Source organism: Danaus plexippus, chromosome 28, assembly GCF_018135715.1.
Source record: "Danaus plexippus chromosome 28, MEX_DaPlex, whole genome shotgun sequence".
In the NCBI taxonomy this organism is placed as follows: Eukaryota; Metazoa; Arthropoda; class Insecta; order Lepidoptera; family Nymphalidae; genus Danaus; species Danaus plexippus.
In genome coordinates this window covers 3,287,726-3,312,959 of record NC_083556.1, presented here as the reverse complement: position 1 = coordinate 3,312,959, position 25,234 = coordinate 3,287,726, and the positions used below count along the sequence as shown (strand labels likewise).

The following is a 25,234-nucleotide window of genomic DNA, read 5'->3' as shown; positions in this document are numbered from 1 at the left end:
ATATAATATTTAAAATATCAACCAAAAATCTTAATAAATCAGAAATTACTTTAGATGTTTTAGAAAGTTGAGCGCGAAAGGCGAAAAAAATTACCGCTACATGACACCCTATATCTATCACTTTCTTTTACACGGGATGGGTATCTCATGTCCCTTTCTAACGCACAGACTACCAACTAGCGAGTCGCGTCAGTCTAGTGGAATACGGAAAGTGTTGCGCGCATGTTCTCGACTAAAATGACTGTTATTTCCGAATTTAAAATTAATTTAACTACTTTTTATATCTTGTGAATTATATTAAATACAAAATTATAATTAGCACGCATCAAAATTATTGTGTTAATGATTTACAGTGAATAAACGGAACTCGTGTCAGTGTGTGGTGAAAGTTTCGTGTAGGTAATAAGTTAATAGTGCGTTGTCTTTTCGCGAAATTCAAAACAGTTTCCAACAGCTGATCTTCGGTAAGTGAAATTCTACAACCCAATTAGAAAACTATGTTTTAATTAGAAGTTAAACATAAAAATCTTAATGTATTAGACGCATTGATATAGAGTTCAGAAGAACACGTACTGAATGTATCATTTAAGGCTTGGGTATAAAAAAATATTTGGGGATAAAGTAAAATATTTCATATAAATATTAAAATAAAAATATTGAATTAAATTATGGTATCAGAGAAAAGTCGGCATTTAAATTTAAAATCTGTAACGGTTGACTTGTCTATCTGTATACAGCACGCTATATATTAAGTGGTGCATACGAATCCTTTTGTAAAAACAACTAGGTAAATTTACTAACTACATTGTTTAACTTTATTTAGTAAATAAATGAAAAATTAATTCTTAATTATATATATAAAAAATTAAATATTACTGATTGGAATCTTATTCGTTTTTTTTTTATCTCAAGTCGTCCATTTGGACAGGCCAAGATCTCAGACCATGCTGCCCTTTTTTTTTTAATAAAACAAATATTTTTTTATTTGCTTAAGTATATTTAGGTCAAAATTTAAATCGTACAGTCTCCTCAATATTATTCGTCGTCTTTTTAATATATAAATATAATTAATACTTAGTGTTTTATTTAATCTGTGTCTAATATTAGTTATGGTTAAAATATTTGCGAATAAATTAGAACTACATATTATGAGTTTCAGTTTGATTTAATGACCAAACGAATTGTAATTTTCTGAATTCACACAAACTGTAGTCTCGTGTATTTATTCATTATGTATAGTATTTGGGTTTTCTGTTGTTAGGAAATTCGCTTGTTTTAAAACTGTCCTCAATACAGTTTGCATAACATTGAGTCATAAACACATCCGTGTCTCAGTCTGAATGAGACTCAGTTCTTTTGCAATGTCTGTAGCGTCATTAACGTTATCTTTGACATCCGGTTGGGAAGTTAATTCATTTATTTTTAAGCTTCCACTAGTTTGTTATATATTTCAGAAATTCATAAAATTATTACTGTACTTATTGATATGAATAAATTTAACGCAGTTATTATGACAAAGCATCGTGTTATTTTAATTATCTCTACATTATATATAAAGATTCTTTTTTATTTATCCTATGCCTTCATTCATACTGGGATTGTGGGATATTAAGCCAATGTTGTCGTTTTTATTGAACGAATTATAATTTTGAATACTGTGTGGAGAAATCACGTCGATTTTGCCTAATGTAATAAAGGCGATTTTTTTCTTAATACACAAATTATACTTTTACTAGCTTCTAGAACAACAAAAAATACATAAATTACCCAGGCAATTTGGTTAGTATGTAGTGAATTCTTATAAAGATCTTATCAGTCTGGATTCAAACTCAGTGTTTTAATGGAAGACTTAAAAGTTAAGGTACATAGTTTTTAAGTGATAATATCACACAAACACACACACAAATTTATATATATATACATATATAAATACTATTCAAATATTTTGGTAAATTTTATTTATTGTAAATATAAAAGACAAAACATTCGCCGTTCCCTGTACCTAACGCAAGGTCGTATAGTTAAACTACATAAAACGTTTAACGTGACGTGTGCAGTGTGACCGTGGAAACTTGAAGTAAACATACATCGTTACAGTATTTTTTGCTTTAGCATACAACAACGGAGTTTCAATACTGAAATTTAGGATTACAAATAATTTAAAACGCTGATATCAGAAATGAAGATTTTATTTCGGTGTACTTGATAATACTAATCACAAGTTATAATGAGTGGAAGCTGTAATTTTCAATGAGATGAACGACGTCATTAACGTCAAGATAGTTTTGCCGTGTCAAGTTGATATTATATTTTACAAGCTATGACCATTAATGAATACAAACAAAGTTATTACTCAAACTATAAACCTAGAGTCATATCCTTACAGCCAGGTATCATTCCTACTCTAAGTACGAACGTTAATAGTTTTTGATTAATCTCGTTACATTATACTTTATAGTTAATAGTATTAACGTAGGTTATTGAATGCGTAACGGGAGATGATTCGTATGTGTGGTGCAAACATGTGTTAATCGAACAGGTGACGTCATAAACGAATTTATTAAGGCGAAGTTATTCTACTGTATTCCAAAACTATAATTAAAGGAGTAAAGAGGAGCTGTATTGAATTAGAGTTGAGTTGGCTGCGAGCGAGGTGTGGTGTGACGTATCGAGGAGGGGAGAGGAGAGGAGAGGGGAGGGGAGGAGATACTATTTAAAGAGCATTTTTTAATGTTATTATCCATTATTTTTTGGGAATTGGAAATAAACAAGTGATTTACCAAGAAGTCATCATGTTGGAATTATTTTCTTACATATTCAGTTGTGTTTCGTAATTAAAATAATATATGATTTAATATGGAATGAAAATTCAACACAACAATATTTTTTTCTACTTTAATTTGAATAATTTTAACAATCGAACAAAAATTGCACATAATAGTAGTAATGATATGAATTTAAAACTCAATTTACTTAATCAGATTGTGAGCTTTTGTCAAAGTTTTACCGATAGGTAATAATAAGATGTAAAATTTGTTAATAGATTTCATCTCGTCAGTTCGTCCTCTTAAGAGGCTCTAAACCGGCACAGGTATGAAGGTCACCGGTCTCACCCACTTTAGGGCGACCCTAATAAAACTATCGCTGTATGTATGTATGTGTGAAGAAATGCCTAACATACATCTTAGTGTACGCACTGTTTAAATCAGGATGTTATGAGAAATTTTTTTTTTTTTTTTATTTCAACCTACTTTTAAAATGGGAGGTTTGCGATTGTATAGTATATTTGTGTAGTATATAAGGTGGTTTGTCAGTCACACAACCCGATGGTGCATCGTGACGTAGCCGAAGATAGCCAGCGCATCACCTCAATGAGAGGCTATTCACTCTTTACTTGAATCTCCAAATAAACGATGTTTATATTCTATTAGTAGATAATTTTAATATCTTGAATATCTATGTATGTATGTTTGTAACTATATATATATACATATATATATATAACATTTGTTTTAACATATATTAAAATAATGTATTCGCACTTTTATGTTCCTCTTTCTGTGTTTAATGCTATGCGTCTTGGTTAACGGAATATTTTTTTTGTTATTCACACTTGTATTATCAACTGGTTCTACTTTAAATCGGACGGATTCCGTAACTATGAGCCAACTGTCGGCTATATCATTTTTGATAGTGCTTTCGAGGTTAAATAAACATTTTTTTCGTAAAATTCTCTGTCTTACCTTTGCGATTATAATATAAGAACATAATTAAAAATGTGTTCCAAAATTATGTGATAAATCACACGATTATGTCAACATATAAGAAAAAAATATCTATAAACTAAAAGTTTATAAGAGATACCTTTTTAAAAAAACTCTTAATATGTGTTTAAATCATTGCGTGTTTACATTTTTATTTTATATACAAGTACATTAAATAACTTGGCCTTAACTTAAACCTTACTTAAATTTGACTAAAGACTTTACTAAGATAATATTATGAAGCATTTCATTGTATTGAAAGTTAATAATAAAAGAGGAAAATAAACATTGAAGTCCTTATGTGTAAGGCTAGCTATAACGGTTGGGGTGACCCACATAGCCAAGTGCCAACAGCCCGTCTGGTCTCGACAGGTTATTGATACTTACTGTATTTGTTGATGATGACACCTCCTGACCTGATGCCACCTGACTCCTGACTCCGGACAAAGAATTAGTAACGTCCAGTTCGCTTGAGATAGATATAGCATGATTATATTTATCTATCGAGTCTGTTAGTGGCGTCTCATCTACAAAATTACTTTTTCAAAACTACCTCATTAAAGTATATATAAGGAACAAGTTTTTTTTTCTCTATAATAAGTATGGCCTCAGGATGTAGATATACAAGGCGTATACGATAAATATCAGGAATTAGTGTTATATAATTTAAATCTAAATATCTCTAAACGTCCGATAGTAGTCTATAGACTACTATCCATTATTTGACTGGCACACACACTTGACTTGTTACATGTGTGTGTTTGTCCTTTACATTTTATATAAACAAATATCTCTGTACATTCCATCTCTATATAAACTTTGTCTGTGTTCAATTCCTGGTTCAGAAGTTCTTACGATTTAAAGTTTTTTCTTTACTTATTAATATTACAATGACAAAAATAAAACATATTATATGTATATAATTTGTCTATAAATAAACAATCAGTCATCACATATTCTACACGTTTGAATTAACGGTGAGGCAGGTGTGGTGTGTATCAACGACCTACTTTTCGATCTGTACGCTTACCACATGTTTGTAACGTCAGACAACATACAAAGCGTTTCCCGTCTCACATTCAATGACCTACGTTAATACTGTCACGTGCTAGGCATTGTTAATTTAAAACTGCAAACATTCCGTGTGTAGTGTGACAATTCTTACATGTGTTAAGATGAGGTCAAAAAAATATATTGCAAGGATTACGCGAGATGATCTTCGAAGATCAGCACCCTTAAGTCTAGTTTGCATTATTATCTTAAATACAGATAGTTGAGAGTTCTTTACTTATTCACTAACCTTCATACTATGGTATACTAGTATTTATGAAAAAAAAAACACTTTAAAATCCGTGTTGGATGTGATTGTGTGTTGTGACACAAACTATTGGTAAGCTGATTATGATCTATACGTAATTTTTTTTCATGGACATCTGTAACATAAGGGATGATGCGGTTGTTTTGCTTACCTTGATTGTTGAGAAAAGAGAAAAGGGTGGGAACCTAGACAGAGCATTTAATTTTTTTTAATATCAAACGTGAAAAAGGTTTTATAAATACTTAAAGTTGTATATAAAAAAAGATTATAATGTAAAAGTTACGTTCAGCTGGGGAAACCTTGATCACATAGGTTTAGTTATTAACGGTGTCTCAAGTTCAATAACCATAGCTATAGCGGTGGGTACCTGTATGGGGATCGCGTTCTCGTGATCATTATAAATACAACTCTATTGTTATCTGAGTTTCCTATCAATGTGCCATTTTAATTAATAAAAATCTTATAGATACGTTATTTTTCTCACACCGTACTTAACTTAGTTACATGAAAATCTATGTGGTTATTCGTATAGATGTCATTAGATTTGTAAATCCCATATTCTCATTTATATTTTATTAACATAAGATAAATAAATATGTATATAAAAATAATAAAATTAACATAAGAAAATTGTATAATATTATGTATAGCGCAAGACTATACTGATTTAGATAAACTTTAGCCGTCACATAGATCGTGGTTTCGAACAAATGTTTATTACTCTGGTCCTAAACCTGATACTACCCTGACATACTTTTTCTCTCCCCTCAATATTGCCAGAACCAAGCGGGTGGTTACCAACATAATTAATGATTGACTTCCGTTAAATGTATGACTGAAGCCTTTGATGTTCACAAAATTTAGGTTAAAAATTTGGGGTAAATAAAATAGTATCGCAATAATAACTGATAGTAACTATTTATTTCATATTATTCATATTTAAATATTCTTCATATTAATTTCAGTTTTTCTCTAACCGGATTTCTCTTTGTCCTGATGAACCTAAACGTGTCTTTGTATAGTTATCTTTAATCTCTTTCAGTGATATGAATGAAAATACTTGAAACTGTCAGTGCGTAGTTTGTCGTCACGAACATGTAGTAAGTTTATGAATTGTAACATCTTGATTGGAATTCCTTTTGATTGAGTGTATACCGTAACATTTTGTTATTCATCAAGGAGTTAGTTTTGTGGGTCGATATTCTTATTCCACTGGCAGTCGTGTCGATTGTTCCCCTTATACGATACTATTGATAGTCTTAAATTTTAAATAACAATCAAATTTGTTTTGTATACACTCGTGTGTATGTACGTATGTTCCAACAAAATACGAAACAGGTCATTTTCAATGACACGTGGGTTATATAATTAAAATTAATTTACTTATTTTGTCTGATATTTTTAAAAGAATTTTTACTTTATCGTTACAGCTGTCATTATTTAAATATACCACAGACAAATAATATAATGTAACACTTAAAATTATTAGTTTTAATTCTCTTATAATATATTTTATTGTGTTATTAACAAATATAATCTTATTAGTTATGGAAAAAAAAAATGTGTTGTAAGGAGACTTTATACGTCTACAATACAAAATGTATACATTTAAATTTATTTATATAATTATTTATTTTACTTTGTATCTTTGGTACTGTGACTATAGCTAATACTGTGACTATTCCTTGTTTATTTCTTTTTTATTTTATACATTATATAAATATTAATTTATATATAATGCTTATTATGTAAAAGATAATAAAATAGTACTACCATTTAAAGTAGTATTCTGAAGTAGATTTAATTTTATATCTCTAGTTTACATATATATAATTGGCACTTGGAGCCTTTAATATCGTCTGCCTGTAATCACGATTGTTGAAAAGTATACGAAACGTGCTAAAAATAAAACAAGTAATAACCTAGTCGCATTTTAGATTTAAAATTATGAATATCTGGCTTATTACGTATATATTTTGTCATATTAAGAGTTAGCATCACAACCTACACACAAACAAACAAACTAACATCTCATTTATTCATAAATACAACACAATTACGTATTATTTTCTGTGCACAAGAAAATATTAAAAAGAGTTCAAACTGACTTCTGCGTTATGCCAAAATTTAATTTCAGTTAGGCTATAAAAAGGACATGATATAGATGAATGAACGGAACCCTCTGTGATAAGCTTGGCTACATAAAATAATATAGTTGTAAATATATAAATTAATGTTAGCCATATCAAATGTTACTTTAATGTTATTAATGGTATGGATATTGTTACAGTTAGTGACGACATATGTAAGCCAGGAGTTGGAACTGATGTGAGTGTGCTGGGATGGACCGCAGTTGACTTTGAAACAAAATGGCCGAGAGAAGATGGCGGATGGGTCTCGGCGCGCTGTTCGCCATTTTAATACAAGTCATTAATGGTGAGTTATGTACTTTAGGAGAATATACTATAGCAGAATCATTGCTTAAAGTGAATAAATCCACATACTCCTTGAAAGGACGTTTTAATTCTCACAAAAACTGCCTTACAATACATAAGATTTGTAAATTACGATAAAAATATTCTCTATATCTAACCTATAATGTATTTTTAATAAATAAATCACATTAAAATATTCTATAATTAAGCAAACTGATAAATGAAACCAATGCATGTGGATGAAGTCGTTGAGCGTCGGTCGTAAGAAAGCATACACGCTCTGCTGCCATCTAGGTCGCTGAATACTATTATAACGCGTATCGATCTGATGAAACCCATCATCAGGGTGATGACCAGCTCACGCCACGTCGACATCCTCAGGATGTTTCATCATAAAAACTTATATTTGGGAAGATATATCTAAATATAATCTATGAAACATAATTTCCGTTGAAATTAATATGAAAATTTATGGAAATCTGACAGAATATTTTGAAATACAGAACTAAATTATTACACAAACAGAAAAACATAGGCAGATCTATATAATACTATAAATATTAGTATGTTAGATTCATATAAATGCCTGATCTATAAGAGGGTTACCACCAAATCAAGATGTCGTTGTGTTATAAATGAAATAACTTATTCATGATTTTTTTGTTCAAACTATTAACAAAACTAAGGTATGTGGATGCTGTGGCACGTTCAAATCTCAAGGATTCGAGGTCAATGAACCATCTTTAATAATCACTATCATTGTATACATTGATGATATTATTGGAATCACATTTCACGGTCACGTTTTTTTTAGTTTACTGTTTTATTACGTTTTTATTATTGGAATATTATTTCCGATTTCATAACAAAAAATCCTTTAATAATATGAATGAATTAGATTTATAATAAAACTAATTAATAATATAAAAAAAACATAGTTTTTAATAAATTTATTTAATGAATGAGAAAGAAGGGAATGTTAAGTATATTTCAGTATTTTTTATAGATGATGTTCTAGTTTGTATGAAGATATAACATTAATTATACCGTAAGCGCTATCTTTTGTCCACTTTATATAAATTCTATGCATGTTACGCGTCTTTACTCAGTAACTTGATGCATTTATTTACGTTAAAACGTTTTAATTGTACTGTAGTTATTATTATGAATATTCTCATACTTGTCGAGATTTCATATAACTATCTATATTATCTTTCTTATATGAATATATTCTGAAACAAAAGCAGAATAATATAAAAGAATTATTTAGAATTGTAATTTTATTTAACTGGGGAGTCACGGTTTAGATTTGACTTGTATCGCTGTATATATCTTTATTATTACTGTTTAAACTATAGTTATGTTTGAACCAACTAGAAAACATTTTGATTAGAATTTTTTTATGAAGATTTCGACGAAGGTAATTAAGGTAAAATGAAATTATATTTTTACATTTCCTCGACGTTTTCCCTTGCTTTTCATTTTACATCAACTGTCATCACTGACAGACGAGATGGAAGATAATTTATTCTTTCTCAGACATCGAAAAACATAAGTTTTTTAATTTGAATGTGCGCTCGAGAAAACCATAGAAATCATTAATTAATATAGTTCGTGGTGTGATTCATAAGAATATTAAAAAACAATTAAATAATATTATTTGTAAGTTCTCGCAAGTTTTAACACATTACTGTCCTATTTCATCAACCTCGGTTGATTCAAAAACAAAAACTACTTTTACTTGTCATGTGGTCTCTGTCCTTGGCGAGCGTTAAGTTCATATTATTTGATCTGTGATTGCTATCGGGTGGTTATGTTGAATGATCTTTAACACTGGGCTTTACAACTATTCAATAGTTAATTGTAAGGGAAAAGGAAATATTCCGCTCAGATGTTAGGTGTTGTATCCATCCTTTTACTTTAATGTTGTTATGTATGTTAAGAAAATAAAAATTCTAAGGCAATTTTCTAAAAATTTATTCGCACATCTTGCCTAGATTTTAAATTAGGTTATTGGATTTACCACGCATGGGCGTAGACAGCGTTTGATGGGGCTGGGTGGCTTTGGGATAGCGATTGGCTGGAGATAGATTGGCTACCGGCGACGATGGCTGGGGCGGAGTAGGCGGCCACAGCTGGGGCAGAGTAAGCTGCTACGGCTGGGGCAGAGTAGGCGGCTAAGGCTGGGGCAGAGTAGGCAGCTACGGCTGGGGCAGAGTAGGCAGCTACGGCTGGGGCGGAGTAGGCGGCTAACGCTGGGGCAGAGTAGGCAGCTACGGCTGGGGCGGAGTAGGCAGCAATAGCGGGTACGATGGGAGCTACAAGACTTCTGCCGGCTACTTGACGAGCAACAACGGGGGCAACGCTGGCGGCAGCACCGTCAACTTGAGCTTGTGCGGTTTGAGCGGCGTCCACAGCTTGCCAGGCATGGTCTTCAACAGCGTTGATAGCTCTGCCTTGGAGCTCGGAGGCTTGGTCCTGGACTTGTTTGATAGCGTCGACTGCGGCGCGAGCGTTGTCAGAGGCTTCCACGTGGGCGTCGATGGCAGCAGCTTGGAGGTCGCCGGGAGGGATCGTAGGAGCGGCCACCGGGGACAGGGAGGCGTGGCTCAAACCATTGTAGGCCAGCAGAGCTGAAGGAGCTGCTGCGGCGCAGGCGAAGACGGCGGCGGTTACAATCTGTTTAAACGGAAATTAAAATTTAGACAACTTGTCAAAGCAACGAGATATAATTAAAACGAAATAGATGTAAAACTCTGCCAGGAAGAGACCAGTGGAGAGATTTAACTGATCCAAATAACTACTGCTCGAACGTCACACATAATATATTAATTAAATAAATGCAACAGACCAGAAATCTCATCGTGCACTTCTGTGGTCGACTGCTCGTAAGCTACTGATTGATTTGTTCACGGTCCACATGTCTTTTATACTGCCTGTGACGTCACAGCTGTAGGCAGTAGCGAGGGTCCCGGAAGTCATTGAGATCACAGATCGGACATGTTTTTGGGCGGAATGCGGCCAATGTCAGCTCGCAAGCCACGAAAGTACCTTTCTATTAATTATCGAATATGACTTTGGTATGGTCTTAAAATTATTAAGATAATGCAGTATAGAAATTTTACGACACTAGCTACTTTAGACCTGCTAGTTCTAGATATAAGGATACTATTGGATCTTTATACGGTTTTAGAAGTTGAATCTGTTTGTTAACAGCTTATTTATTCAATTTAATAACCAAAATTATTGTATCCATAATATTATAGAAATTGTCATCTAGAAAATCGTAACTAGGATATAGGATTGTACCTTACAAACCAAACAAAGACTAAGTCATATAAATACGTGTAAAAAGTCGCGTGAATTGACTATGTTCAAACCTGATATGCCTTTCATTATATTTTTAATTCCAGTTCAAAGTAACTAGCTACTCGACATTTAAATGTGATCAACTTTCGAAGGCTGACAGTATATTTTTTTGTTTTAATTTATATAGAGCGACATTCACGATAGTTTCACTATAAAACAAGAGTAATTACGACGAAATACACTTTAAATAAATCAGTATTATTAACTATTGACAATGTTTTATTAACTATTATTTAAAATGGCATATACTTGACAACAAAAATTGTTAGAAAAAAAACTATAAAAATTGGTAATAGTTGCTATGTATCTCTTACAGTGAGCATTGCAAAAAGTTCAAAATATTAAACACATTAATATATGCATGTATATACAGGGTGTTTGAAGTTGTCTTTTGGTTGCAATACACTACTTTAAATGTTGAGGACAGTTGTCTATAGCAGACAGCGTTCTTTGTATGGGAAAATTTATAGGCACAGTTAGTCGTCAGCTCTGATGAAGTCTGAAACGTTCTTTTCTAACCAAGATCGGGTGAACCAAGCGTTATGAGCTGGTACCAAGTTTTGGTGAAATGACAGTTCATGGGTATCGACCATAGTGTTGTTAAACTTAACTTTTTTGGATCTTAATGAAATGTTGCTGATGTTTTGATTCTCTTTGACAAAATATGGCTGAGTCTCTTCTTCATAGATGACACAACAACTAACCTTCACTGAATTCGTATAACGCCCACGTTGATTGCCCACAACCAACATCGACTCCCATTTGCCCACATGTTATTCTATTGACTAATTGGAAAGCTTCTATACAGCTTCCAGGATACGCGTGCATTCATTTTATTTGTTTTGTACATAAAATATTTCCGTGGACTATCTTCGCGTATCACTGAATTAATTGCTTTGGCATAACAAGTTTAAGACCTTACCGTGTCTCATAAGCTGCAAGTCTTAAGTCACCGGTTATAACACGCGATACGATTGCACGCTCTTCATTCTCTACTTAGTTAACATCTGTTTCTTTATGATAAGATTGTTTTGAATTGTCTTAACTGAATCCTTTTCTGTTAGACAAAGTTTTCATTCTATCATATCATATCATTAGTAGGTACACTATCATTTGACTTAACTATCGTACGGACTATGGAGATTTTGAAAATTTTGTTTAGCTGAAAACTACTGTATGTAATGATATCAATCAATTCGGTTCCTTTTGCAGTCCATTAATTTAATATCATAAAATATTGTACAATATATTGACGAAAAACTATAATATACGATTTAAATCAAACTAATATTTTTCGGATTTATTTTTTGTTAAAACTACATACTCTAGACGTTTCGGTTACTTTTCAGCAACCACAGACATTCACATTTCGTCTGTCCGTGATCACGGTTTTAACAAAGAAATAACGCACGCGTAGTATATCCGAAAAATATTAGTTTCATTTAAATGAATAAAACTCGCGAAAGTCTTCGATCTCATTATATAATATAATATTTGGTTTTACGTCGTTAGTGTCCGAGTCGTTCCCTTCGCTCTGACATCTTAATATTAATAATAGTGTGAGTAAATATATGTATTTTCATCATTTTAAGTATCACCGTTAGAATGGCTACTTCAGTAACAACGTTTACGGTTAATTCCGCGTCTCAATCATAATTTTTTAATATTGTATGTATCCCAAAATATACCTACCGCACCTGTACGAAAAACGCGGGACAAAGTCGTTAGGTTTGGTAAATAATTGAAAGAATAATCAAAAGGTAAAGATTTAGCATCCTATTCAGTATTTGCGATGACGTAAAACATACAAAACTTAATCTTCCTTCAAGAATATGACACAAAATTTTAACTTTTTGTGTTACGTTAAGATTCTCTTAGTTATGCGATATATTTTTTCTAAATTGTCTGTTATCATTTTCCATGATGAATGACCCTCGAAAATAAGAGAACAAAATTACTGCAGTTTTCAGTGACAGATCGGGCTACACATACAAAGTTATCGTACTTGGACTTTTGATACTCTTTTTATATTAAACGCGATTAAAATATAAAAGAAATAAACAAATATACATACATTTTCAATTTGAAAGAAAAATATTTATTAAATATATTTATATATATATATATAATAGGAAGCAAAATGTTAGTCACTAATGAAATAATCCATTCAGTGAGGAAAAGCATTGTTTTTTGTCCATCAGTAACAGCAGGTCACTTCAACAATACCTCCCTTCATATAATACACATGTAACGTAATATTTTATCAATCATATACGTATTTACCGTCAAGTGTCAAGTGAATCAGCCCGCATAAGAGACGAACACCTTTCACGAACTTTCATTTTTGTTTGACTTCCAGTTGTGCTTACCACGTGTACGCATCGTCACGTTACGTACGGACTTACAGTTTCACAGTTAACTTATTGAATGTGAAAACCTAAAAGCTTCGTATGCTGTGCGACTATGGAGCCTCTGATATACATTATAACATATAAATTATTTAAAATAGTATTTAATTATTTTAAACTCACTTATTTATCAATGAAATTATCTATCATAGATGTTAATTAAGCAAAAATCTAAAGATTCGTATCCACGGATTTTTATATTTGGATCTCCAGATCTATAAATAAATATTTAGTAAACTACATCCATAGTTGTTTAGTCTAGATTGTTTCTACACATTTAGATTTATTCTAGAACAGTAAAACATATTGTATACAATGTTGTACTTTTTAAATATACTTTAAAAATTATAAAAAAAAATAAAGAAAAATAGACAATGGAGTCTATTTTAGCGAGATTTTTTTAAAAACAACTAATATACTCATACTTATGTTATGTTTAAGACAATTTAAACTACTGACAGTTTAGTTGAAACATTATATTGAAACATAATTTTTGTAATAAATATCGTGAGGTCACATCAAACAGAGACAGCGTTTTTATAAACAAGATTAGTTCCAATACAAAATGGCGTTGTGTAGAATATTAATGACATAACTGTACATCGTGGCGGTATGTTGACCCGTTAGATTTGCTTATTGGCGAACAGAAATCAAACGTACGCATATAACTTAATATATATATAGAAAATATGAAATGAAAAAAATATCAGCTGGATTCGAACATGTCACTTTTGGGACTGATCGCAAACTCCGTGCAAACTGAGCTATCGTGTCTCACGCCTTCAATACATTAACTGTCGTAATTGTGGCTTACGAAGAAAATATATCTAATCAAAAGAAACGGACATGAGTTATAGATATAATATTATATTTATGAGTTGTAGGGGCCATTTATATATTAGATATTTCTAGGGGTCAGGGGCCGGGGGACGGGACGGGGGGGTGGGGGTTTAGAATATAAATTACCTATTGAAAGTCACTTTTATGATTGAAAAATTAGGAATATTCAAATAACAAATTTGCCATACAATATTTATTATATTGGCGACAAAATAGAAATTAAATAAGAGAGTAATGAAACTAAGATTTTCGGATACTACGTGGTTTTTATTAGTTTACAAATACATAATGTGACATGAAGCTATGGTCTTTATAACAGCCATGATACAACACACGAGATGAAAGTGTTGTCTTAAATGCAGCGGCTTTTGATTTTACGTTTGCTTGTTTAAGCAATTTCAAATCATGAAAAAACAATCATCGAAAAAGTCAGAATAAAATTTGTCGTCTTTTTTATTACGACCGTTTTAAACTATTAGGTATGTTCAAAAAATTCTAAAATTTTACCTTAAAGTAAGTACTTTCATCGAAAATTTTCTTCGAAAACAATGACTTCTAATATTGACTTCAACAGAAAGTCCCATCCAGGGTAACAGTAAGAGGATTCTGGCTAGTAACTACTCGGTTCTTATTATATGAAGCATAACTTTCTAACTATTGCACATCCAGCGATCGTGGCGAGTGAAAGTGGTTAGGCGCTTGATGGTGATACCATAACACACCATTGTTATGTCATTACTATTTGGCCCTTGTACCGTAACATATGACAATATTATTAACCGGCTTGGAAATAAATGGAGATGTGTTTCTGGTTTTCTACATTTGTGAAGGTTTAGGACGTTTGTAAGACTTGTTACTCTTGATACATAGAAAAAAATAAAAACTTTTTTCTCTATTACAGCGCAACTAGACTTTTGGTTCGTAAAATAATTATCAAAATTATTGATCACGCAAAAAAATATTTATCAAGAAGTAATATCATCTCGTCTGCTGTCAAGTACCCAATGAAACGTCTGGAAAATGTAAAATAAAAATTCACGTAGTAGTATATCCTAGAAATACATAGTCTTGGCTATCACTGGTCAAGGCTAAAATTTCAGTCCTAGTCGTAAAAGAGTCTGAACTAAATTTAAAACGTCTTTGTTACTGAAACTTTGATTCTCAAGACGTTTGATTTTTTATGGCTATTCAAATTTATTTATTCAAAATTATTGTTTAATACGATTTCAGAAGAAATAGCAAATTATGCCTAAGACTATAAATTATCATCAGCTGCCATTATTTTAATCGTTATAATCAGATTTTTTTTCTGAATTCCAGGTTACGAAGAGACCTTCACTATATCACAACTAACACCGAAATCAGTTCTAGCTGAGGGTCCTCACGACGTACTCCTACAAACGAGTCATGTAGAAAACGTAGGATTTAAATTAGAACCAAGTGCCAAATATGACGACATCGATGTTGAACCAGATGATATATTAAGTGATTTGGAGACCGAGAACCATGTCATAGTTGAGAGATCAGTCGAACCGAGCAGAGGTTCCAGATCCATTAACGATCAGGATGTACCATCGTCGAATAACAACGAAATTGACAACGAATTAGAAATACACAACAAGAGGAGGTACTATGATATCATACCAACGAAAACTCTCGATTACGTTAGGGATGATGAGGGTATGCTCATGTCCTCCGGTTTCGGGGACAAGTTAGAATTTAAATTTCCGGGGGAAGGGAAGAGGGCTCCGAAGGGGCGTGCACTAGCTCCTACGGGGCCCAAAATCAGGCCTACTGCGGTGCAACCACAACTGTTCTCAACAGATACCCTTAAAGACCAGGGGAGACAGAACAGTGAAATACAGAATATAATTACCGGTATCGTAAAGTTGTTAAATGGGAACGTCAATGTGCAGGCCAACACGCAGTTACTAAACGGTCGTCCAAGACCTATGGCGTCCAGGATAAATAACCGTGGACCACCAGATTTCGACGAACCTCTAACACCACCGCCGCTCGCTTATCATCCAACAAAAATACCCCCACCTTACCCCTTTGATAGGCCTATCGGTGTTAATTTAGCTGATCGACTCCCACCGATCAGTAATCGTCCAGGGTTTCATAGACCCATGCCTCCGTGGCAGCGAAGACCTAGACCTCCGAATTCCAATCGGAGACCTAACCCAAACCTTCCCGTTTATAAGCCAACACTGATCCCCCCACCGGATATGACGTATATAAACGACAAAGAAGACGAGAGTTACAACGAAAATGAATCTCATTTTGACATTCCAAACCACGAGGATAACATTCCGTTCATAACGCTACCGGATACAACTACTGAGATAAGAAATGTGACAGAGGAAATTCCAACTACCACCGACACTACGACATCTACAACAGCGTCAACTACTTCTAGGACGACAACTACCACAAGTACTACGACAACTACAACAACTACGACAACACCGAAAACAACGACCGAGTTGACCACCGAGAAGACTACTACAGAAAAGGTCAAGATCGAAAAGCCTGTCAAAGCAGACAAAGAAAAAAAGAAAGACCAATTAGGTCCCGATAAGTTAAAAGACAAAATCAAAGTCACAGAAGATAAACCGACAGAGAGGCCCATCAAGAATGATGCCATCACACAGGTGGCTATAGAACCCTCAGTCAGCGAGAGTCCGACGCCAGTTACACAGTCCACTTCCTCTCCGACCCCTACCGAGGGGTTGATGACGCACGCGCCGACAGTCAGCGAAACCACGAAGATACAAAATATAGAAACCTCCTCCATCAACTCTCAGCCGTTACCAAGTGAGTCACCACCAATCATTTTCCTCTACATTTTCAACTGTATCATTAATAAATACTTTACCTGAACATAAAATAATTAAATTATGAATAGGTTCGAATTTATTCCCTCAAAAGAAATACATGCTGTGATCTAATGTGTTGTGATTCAAAGATGCTGTGTGAGATGACAAACCATTTTTACCGAGGAAATAGATTACACCTTAATTATTTTCTAAACAAACACAAATTTCGTATCACTTATTTGTTTCCGGTACTTACACTTCCGTCCAAGTCTATACAAGAACAGATTTGTTGAACATTTTCTATACGAAAATCATCTCATCACAAATTACCGTACTTTTTTGACATCAACAATTCTTCTATTTAAATCATTCTTCCCAATCAAATCTACAGTTGAAACTCTAGATCATCTTCTTCCAGCATCCCAAGGTATCCCGTACAAGCCGTATCCCCGGCCAGGGATAGTTCTAGACGACACAGATTTCAAGCCCCACAAGTCCAGACACAGGCCTGACGCGTCCGTCATCACAGCCGACAGACTGCCGGGGTACGGGGAGATATTTGACGTGACAGTCTCCGCTATACAGGGCCCAGGGGAAAAAGCTGGACCAGGTATTTCATATGACATATTTAACCAGCTCACTGGCTTCGTCCTTATATATATTTTGTACTGAAAATTGTGATTGTCCTGCCTATATATTTGTTCTCTAAAATGATTGATCCACTTTACTATAAACTAACCCCACACCGACACCAGAGAAAACGTCTATGATAGTCCAAGAGACCCATAGAAAAAAATGTGACTTTGATATAACTCACTGTAATGAAGTAATTTGATTTGAACTTATAGTGGTTTTTGGGTGCGCTAAAAAACAATTTATCCTCGATGTAGGCAGCACGCAATAAGTTTGGGAACCTCTGGTTTGGAGGATGACAACATTGACTTGTGAATTAAGAAACACTATCGGGCTAATCAATGTAATAACCAATGTTTCTGACCTCCAGTGAACATACAGACGCATGTACACCACGGGTCGCAGTACGCGGACGATATAATAGTGTCAGGGTCCGGGCAGCACAGCTTTGTCTCCATAGACGGCAAGAGGACCTACCTGAACCTCTTCGACACCGGCAGCATCACGCCCACCAGCGTGCAGCCGGCCCCACAGACCAGTGAGTCACATATACGATGGACGCATGTCCGTGGACGTTTGGAACAAAAAATACTCAGCGGGTTTGATGACACTTCACACTAACGTAGCTCAGACGTCAGAATAAGATCTAGGCTGTCATTCTATGGTTTTCGTGTCTTCCGCGGGACACGGGACACAGGTCACAGGTCACGGGTGTAATAATTGCATTGTCCATGACGTCACGTGACACGTCGACATATATATTGTTCTAACGCTATATATTTCCCTCTGAGCCTCATTCCTTAACACATACGGCCCAAGTCGCAAGACAAAAAAAGTGTAAATTATTACCTATCTTGTATTTGTTTTCATTACTAGCCTGTAGATTATTAAAACTGTTTTTTTCTATGTCGGTTACATTACAGTCATTTTAATGAAGAAATCTTCGAAATAAAATTTTTCTCATCATCATTTAATACGGTGTCATCTCCAGGCCTCCCGAAGACCCACGTCCCGTCGTTGGGGACGGGGGTGGCGATACCAGCCGATGATGTACCGGCTCCGCCGGCACCTCCCCCGAGGAGGCGACCCCAGACACCCTATAGGAGACCCCAGCCGACTGTACGGTGAGACCTTAGAGATTATTTATACGGTCGCTCATACATACGGAACACTGTGTTACGAGAACTCATTTCGACTTATACAATAATTTTGACAGAATTTAAATTTTTTCTGTTAAAACATGAGTTTTTTATATTTCGAACGTGTTTTTGTTATCTTCAGTCAAGTTATATGTGAGTGCAGTCTATATGCAGTCTTGTACATAATAAGTTAGTGATACTAGCACGTGTTGAATGTTTTCAGCATAGACACATGCATCGTGGGCGACGACTCCACCTGCGACCAGAGCCAGAACGAGAGGTGCAGGACGGAGGCTGGTAAACACGAACTCATCTATCCATCCATCCAGATCTTAATATCAATTGCACCTGTCACTGTCCCCCCCCCGCCCCGCCCCTGTGACGTCACACTAACCCGGCTCCCGGCGCAGGTGTGTCCAGCTGCCAGTGCCGCGCGGGCACGGCTCGCCGCGTGCGCCACTCGCCCTGCCGCCGCGCCGTGTCGCTGTCGGTGTCGCTGAGGGTGGACCGCCTCTACGACCGCCAGGTGACGCCAGTGTTGCTACATACTATACACATTATACTCCGCCTCGCGGGCGACCTCGGCCGTGTGGTGTTAACTAGCCGGCAGCGACATCTGTTGCCCCGCGCTTACACACACACTGAACAGATGTAGGCGGTGTACAACCAGGCACAGAGGAACCGTCGGTAGAACACCATGGATTGGTTATCTCAAGTTCAATAGTAAAAATAGAAATGTCATTATGATTGACGTCACACACACACACACACAGACACACAGAGGGATCTTCGTGTATTGACATGTGTGTGTGTGTGTGTGTGTGTTTTATATTTTCTATAATTTAATATACATCTCATACATTAAATCTACGCGTGTTAATGGCATGGCGGTATTTCCTCTTCAGATCTCGTGGGACGAGAAGCTGTCTGACAAGGAGTCGGAGCCGTACCAGCAGTTGAGCTACGAAGCTGTCAAAGCGGTCGGTACTTGTGCTCCTAAACCAACCGGATATCTAACTTGCGATACAAACATATATGTAACCTTAAATTTTCATCTAGGCCAGAGGTTCCCAAATATTGTCTGTGACGCACTTTGAGAATAAACTATCATTAGCTCATTAATTTCCAACCAAATCAAACTCCCTATAAGTTACCCTAGCTGAATGAGACCCCAATCACCACCCACCATTACCTGAGCCCTCTTCCGGCTGATCGCGTCATGTCTCACGTTGTGTGTAGATCGACTCCGCGTTCTCTATGACTCCGTTCTCCGATGACTTCGTGAGCGGTTCAGTGGACTCCATCGTGCGAGGTGGCCCGCAGCACCCGGGGGTGTACGTTAACTTCACCGTATTGGTAAGTATATCACAATATATCATTATCATATCGTATCGTATTATCGTATGTCATCTATTTCGTTGGATTATATTTTATTTGTTGATCTGATATATTTTAAAATAAAACTAACTACGCGGTTTTCTTATTATTTAACAACTACCGTCAACTCCTTCATCTCGTCTGTCAGTGATCACGGTCGCTGAAACGTAACCATGACGTCGGCAGTATGTAGTTTAGAATAACAGAAAACGCGTAGTAATACGCAAAATGTAAGTTTTATTAAAACGAACTAATCCCTCGAGTCTTAGATATAAAATTATGCTGATATAATTTTATCTTCCTTGTGTGTGTGTGTCACGTTTCCTCCTACCCTCGATAAGGACCGGGTTAGCGGGCTTTGCTGTCACCGTTGTAATGTTCACATTTAAATTTCGCGCCTCTCCGAGTCTACGTCGAGTTTCACGTTCTGTGCCTCCTCGTTTTCGTTGCTCTCCCGGCCCGCTCTGTGATCATCACGAGCGAATTAAAAGTATTTATTTAATTAAAAACCCATCAATAACAATAAATCCGTTGCGCCACAACCAGCTGTCCGAGACCCCCGAGACCGTCCGTCCGTCCGTTGCGGGTGACATCCATCAGCACCTGGTGGGTGTCATCCGCCGCCGGTCCAACAACGTGGGTGCTTCCGCCCTGTGGGTGACGCCCGAGGGCAGCGTGATAAATGTCCGAGGTCAGTGATGACACTAATGATTTTAATTATCTATTATATTATAGTAGTATCGACGCTCGTGCTCGTGTCTGTGTTATTTGGCTCCTAGTTACTATTTGAAATATTTTTTTTTAATGTGGCAACACTGTGATGATAGATGTTTATATATATAATTCCAGATGTAGACGAGTGCTCGTCCCCTGACCTCAACGACTGTCACACACTGGCGACCTGCACCAACACCTGGGGGGCTTTCAAGTAACATATTAATATATATATAATCAAAATAATCAAAAATTGAACATTTCCGCTGTAAAACTAATTTAATTATATATACGTTTAGACAATGTTAATATTATAATACTATACAGATGCACGTGTCCCAACACGACCCTGGACCCCGCGCCGGTGGCCAGCCGGGCGGGCCGCGAGTGCCGCTCGTGCGCCGCCTCGCACTGCAGCGACCGGGGGCTCTGCCACTACAACAACGGACAGCCTTACTGCACGTCAGTATACCTAGAATAGTGAACATCCTGTATGTAGGATGGGACATATAGGAAAAAATGAGCAACTTGTGTGAAATGTACATCGTTTAATTTATTACAGAATATTATTATATAAGCGGCAATTTTTAACTTCTTTACTATTGATAGTAATAAAAGTAATATATCTGACTCCTCTGAACCCTACGCACACACCGTCCTATCTACAAGCTTCTAATCCATCTACAATCTACATATGTCATGTTTCCAGGTGTTCGTCTGGTTACTACGGCTCCACTTGTGAGATGGACGGCGAGGTCATAGGAGTCTCCGTGGGGGCTTCGCTGGCGGCCGCCCTCGTCATAGCCATCACACTGGCGGCCCTGCTCAGCTGGAGGTGAACACACACACACACACACACGTGTACAGTGTACAGGACATTAGTTACATTATATATAAAGAAAAATATTTGGTGACTTTACTATATGTTAATAAATTAATTCATTAGTTCCTAACACTTCCGCCACTATTAATTTAAAGGAAACTAACATTTCCTGACTTCGCATGTGTTCACGGTTGCTGCTCAGCGAGTAGTGGCCGGAACGTCGGCCGTATGCAGCCTGAAATAATAAAAAACCGCGTAGTCATCAGAAAATATGTCGCTTAGATTGATCAGTTCCTTGTGTAACGGACAGTCCGCATTAACTCGCTCGTCCATATCTTCCAGTCGCAAGTGGTCCCGGGAACAGAAAGCCCTCGGCATGGGCTCGCCCGTGTTCAGCTTCATGGCGGCCAACACCATCAAGACCCCGCCCGTGGGCCAGCCGCCCTACCAGGTCACCCTGGAGGAGAGGATGAGGTGGGCGCAGATAGCTGAGGCTATGGTGCAGGCGAACCATTATGCGGTGAGATTAAATAATATATATATATATATATGTGAAGGTAGTGTTCAGTATGTATGTCTGTCTGTCCCGGTCGATTATCTTAACAGACAACAGTCAGCTGTTCATGTACAGTACTTCATTAAAGTTCATATAATTATAATCTTTGTCTCTCATCTATGTACTATTCTCCAGGGCGATCCTTCTCAGTCCGTGGCCACCCGACCCTCATCAGCTATGTTCGGTTACCCGACCCTGCCTCCGGTGCCACTGCCAAGGTCAGACATACTATGTGGCTAGATAACACTGTAACACATTTAATTACTACGTATCACTACTGATAGTTATAATTAAGAAAAAATATATTTAAGTCAGAACAGGATGAGGGTAGAAACTTATTTTGAAGGAATTTTTTGTGTTTCTTTAAGACAAACTTTATTAATATAACTTACATTCCCTCTCGCTCTGTCGCTTTCTATCCCCCTCGCTGGGGCGTTAAACGTTTTATGTTTTTATCAATGGATGGACAGCATTCAGTGGATAAGGAAAATATACTAAACTGATGTACACGGCTACAGTATATATATACTAGCCGTTATCCGTCCGCTTCACGTGACATAAAATACAGAAATTTAAACTTCTCATTGTTAACCCAAACCGCCGCCATCTTTATTGTGGATGAGTTAGTATAGACTTCCCTCACAGATAATCTCTACACACACAGCAGCTTCCCACCGCGTGTAAGACATGCTGGAGCTGTGTTATAGACCTGGTGTTAGTCTCTGTTGACTCCCGGCAATACTCTTTGCTGGAGGACTTTCATAACCCGTCCCCAGCTGACCTCTACTCGTAAGGAATGTTCCCCACTAATGTCAAATCTATTCATTACGGTCCCAGGTTATCGTGATGAGTCGCTATACCGGTAGCCATGTCTCATATAAATACCAGCTAGTTATGCAGAATGCTTTTGTTCCAGGATGGGCATGCATGGAGTTCACACGGGAACTCTCAACACCATGACGTCACGGGCTAACACAGCCTCACACATATACGGTACCACAGACTAAATATATACGACACGGACACGGACTATACACAGATATACTAAACTACTATAACATATACTATAAAGAATGCATTACTTGTATACTATGTACTATAAAACATTAATAATATATATTAATTTATATAAAGCGGGATATGGACTGTAATATAAGTACTGTCCAGTCTCTCACTATATTCGTATAGTAGAAGCTGTCTCTAGTGCATTGTTTGGCTACAGGTTACACAAATCACCTGGCATCCGAGTCCAGCTCGGAGGCGTCCAGTCACGTGCAGGAGAGAGCCGACCTTCTGGTGCCCAGGCCCAAGTCACGAGCCAGGAGTATGCATGTGAGTACAGGGATCGTATACGTATGTTAGTTTTGAGGGAAGTCCTGGGGTACTCTAAACAGCTGACTGACAACATACATCTGGTGACGTTTGGACATATTTTTCTTCTCTCCAGCTGCTGTATAAGAAGAACTAATTTCTTTGCTTTTATTTTTTACTAATAGCAAGACAAAGCAACATATTTGTTCAATGTCAAAAAATGTTTTTGGTGTTCGGAGAAGATATTGTAATGGGAATATTACAAAGATGACTTAATGTACTGCGTTGAGGAGATAGGGATCACTAAAAATGCGACGAATCTGGACAATCACCTTAGATTTCCCAGGATAGGCCTGTCCCGGAAAATTTTTATAGATTTATAAAACTCCCAAAGATCACATATATCTCCTGGTTGTGTTGGGGCGCTGTCGGGTCCACGTGAGGTAACAACAAAGTATTTGTCTGATGATATAAGAATATTTTCGTCATATTAATGTTAATTTTTGGACAAGTCACTAGAGACGGAGAACTGATACATTGAGAGAGTATTAGATGAAAAAAATGTTAATGTAAACCAGGAACACTGTCAGCGACAGCTCCACAGACATGTGTCAGCGAAAATACTGCTCGGTTGTGGGAGACAGGTCTAGGTTATGTATGATGGGGATAATAAAATACCTACATTAGTGTCTGGCAAAGGAATTGTCTCTCGCTCGACTGAATACTACACTGCTGACACAAAGACTGAATACATTAGAAAGGAGAGTTAAGTCAGTCATCGTATTAACCTGAGGCAACATCTGATTACTGTATGTTAAATTCTCTGAAAAATTGCAAAAATTGCATTCTTCAAAGTGCTCACAAAAAAACTGTGACTGTTTCAACTCACATGACGAGGACTAGACAACAGAAAAACTGGTTACCTGAGAGATGACAACAGGATGTGACAAGTGACGGAGCTGAAATTAAACATTTCCTTTAAAATTAAGCAGAACTTTCCCCCCAACCAATGAAGCACACGGACATTGTTATACTGGACATATATATACAGATATACAGAACTATATTGGTAATTAATTTATAGATTGATTGTAATGTTATGAATGTTTCAGAATCAGACGGGCATCTACTATGATGTGGAATATGAGAACGCTGAACCCATATACGGAACCAAAGGCATCCCGCTGTCCACCTACACCGTCAGCAGGGGACCGACCTTCTACAGACAATAAACATCACTATATACTATAATAATTGACATTTGTATAGGAAATGAGATATTTATACATCATGAAAACTCTCCGATGATTCAAGCAAGCATTGTTCATAGAGAATACTACTAAGCATTAAACATTATAGGTCCGTCCGAATGTACATAAGACTGCATTTAAAATGTTACAATTTTATTCATATTTAGTATGTAGCTAAGATATATATGTAAATGTAAATGTATATATGATTCATATATTTTAAATGAATTGCATTTATATGGATGGATGAAATAATGGAGATAAATTAATTATTGAAGCAAATATATTGAAATAAAAATAGGTATTTTTTATCACATTTTTAGTTTATACGTATATATATATTGAATGTTTTAGTCGTTTTGCAATTTTCGCATATTGCATGTTGCAAGTAATCTTGACATGTTTCTGTTTAGTGTTAAGCGTTGTAAGGTTTTATCGAACATGAACTACATCGAAATAAATTTATTTACTTTTGTAT

The 25,234-nt window shown here is 36.0% G+C and overlaps 2 protein-coding genes across 2 annotated transcripts; one reads left to right on the top strand and one right to left on the bottom strand.

Annotated features, from left to right (window-relative positions):
• Positions 1-207: 207 nt before the first annotated feature.
• On the top strand, positions 208-25,231 carry LOC116776086 (uncharacterized). Its single transcript, XM_032669189.2, has 19 exons — positions 208-464; positions 7,373-7,518; positions 15,455-16,951; positions 17,372-17,563; positions 17,957-18,124; positions 18,578-18,710; positions 18,949-19,022; positions 19,136-19,251; positions 19,631-19,705; positions 19,965-20,081; positions 20,649-20,793; positions 20,952-21,030; positions 21,144-21,278; positions 21,526-21,651; positions 21,982-22,159; positions 22,331-22,413; positions 23,112-23,188; positions 23,418-23,527; positions 24,619-25,231. Exons 2-19 carry the CDS (start codon positions 7,452-7,454, stop codon positions 24,736-24,738), a joined length of 3,492 nt encoding a protein of 1,163 aa, XP_032525080.2. The 5' UTR covers positions 208-464; positions 7,373-7,451; the 3' UTR covers positions 24,739-25,231.
• LOC116776281 (vitelline membrane protein Vm26Ab-like) lies at positions 9,478-10,526 on the bottom strand. Its single transcript, XM_032669433.2, has 2 exons — positions 10,369-10,526; positions 9,478-10,196 (listed from the first exon to the last, which is right to left on the bottom strand). The coding sequence occupies exons 1-2, from the start codon at positions 10,378-10,380 to the stop codon at positions 9,537-9,539; spliced, it is 672 nt and encodes a 223-aa protein (XP_032525324.2). The 5' UTR covers positions 10,381-10,526; the 3' UTR covers positions 9,478-9,536.
• Positions 25,232-25,234: the final 3 nt, after the last annotated feature.

Excerpts from the sequence above, each read along its gene's own strand:
- LOC116776086 (XM_032669189.2), top strand. The coding sequence starts at position 7,452 with ATGGCCGAGAGAAGATGGCGGATGGGTCTCGGCGCGCTGTTCGCCATT. Across the intron at positions 19,023-19,135 it reads GAGGTGCAGGACGGAGGCTG|GTGTGTCCAGCTGCCAGTGC; the intron begins GTAAACACGAAC and ends CTCCCGGCGCAG. Across the intron at positions 21,031-21,143 it reads AACACCTGGGGGGCTTTCAA|ATGCACGTGTCCCAACACGA; the intron begins GTAACATATTAA and ends AATACTATACAG.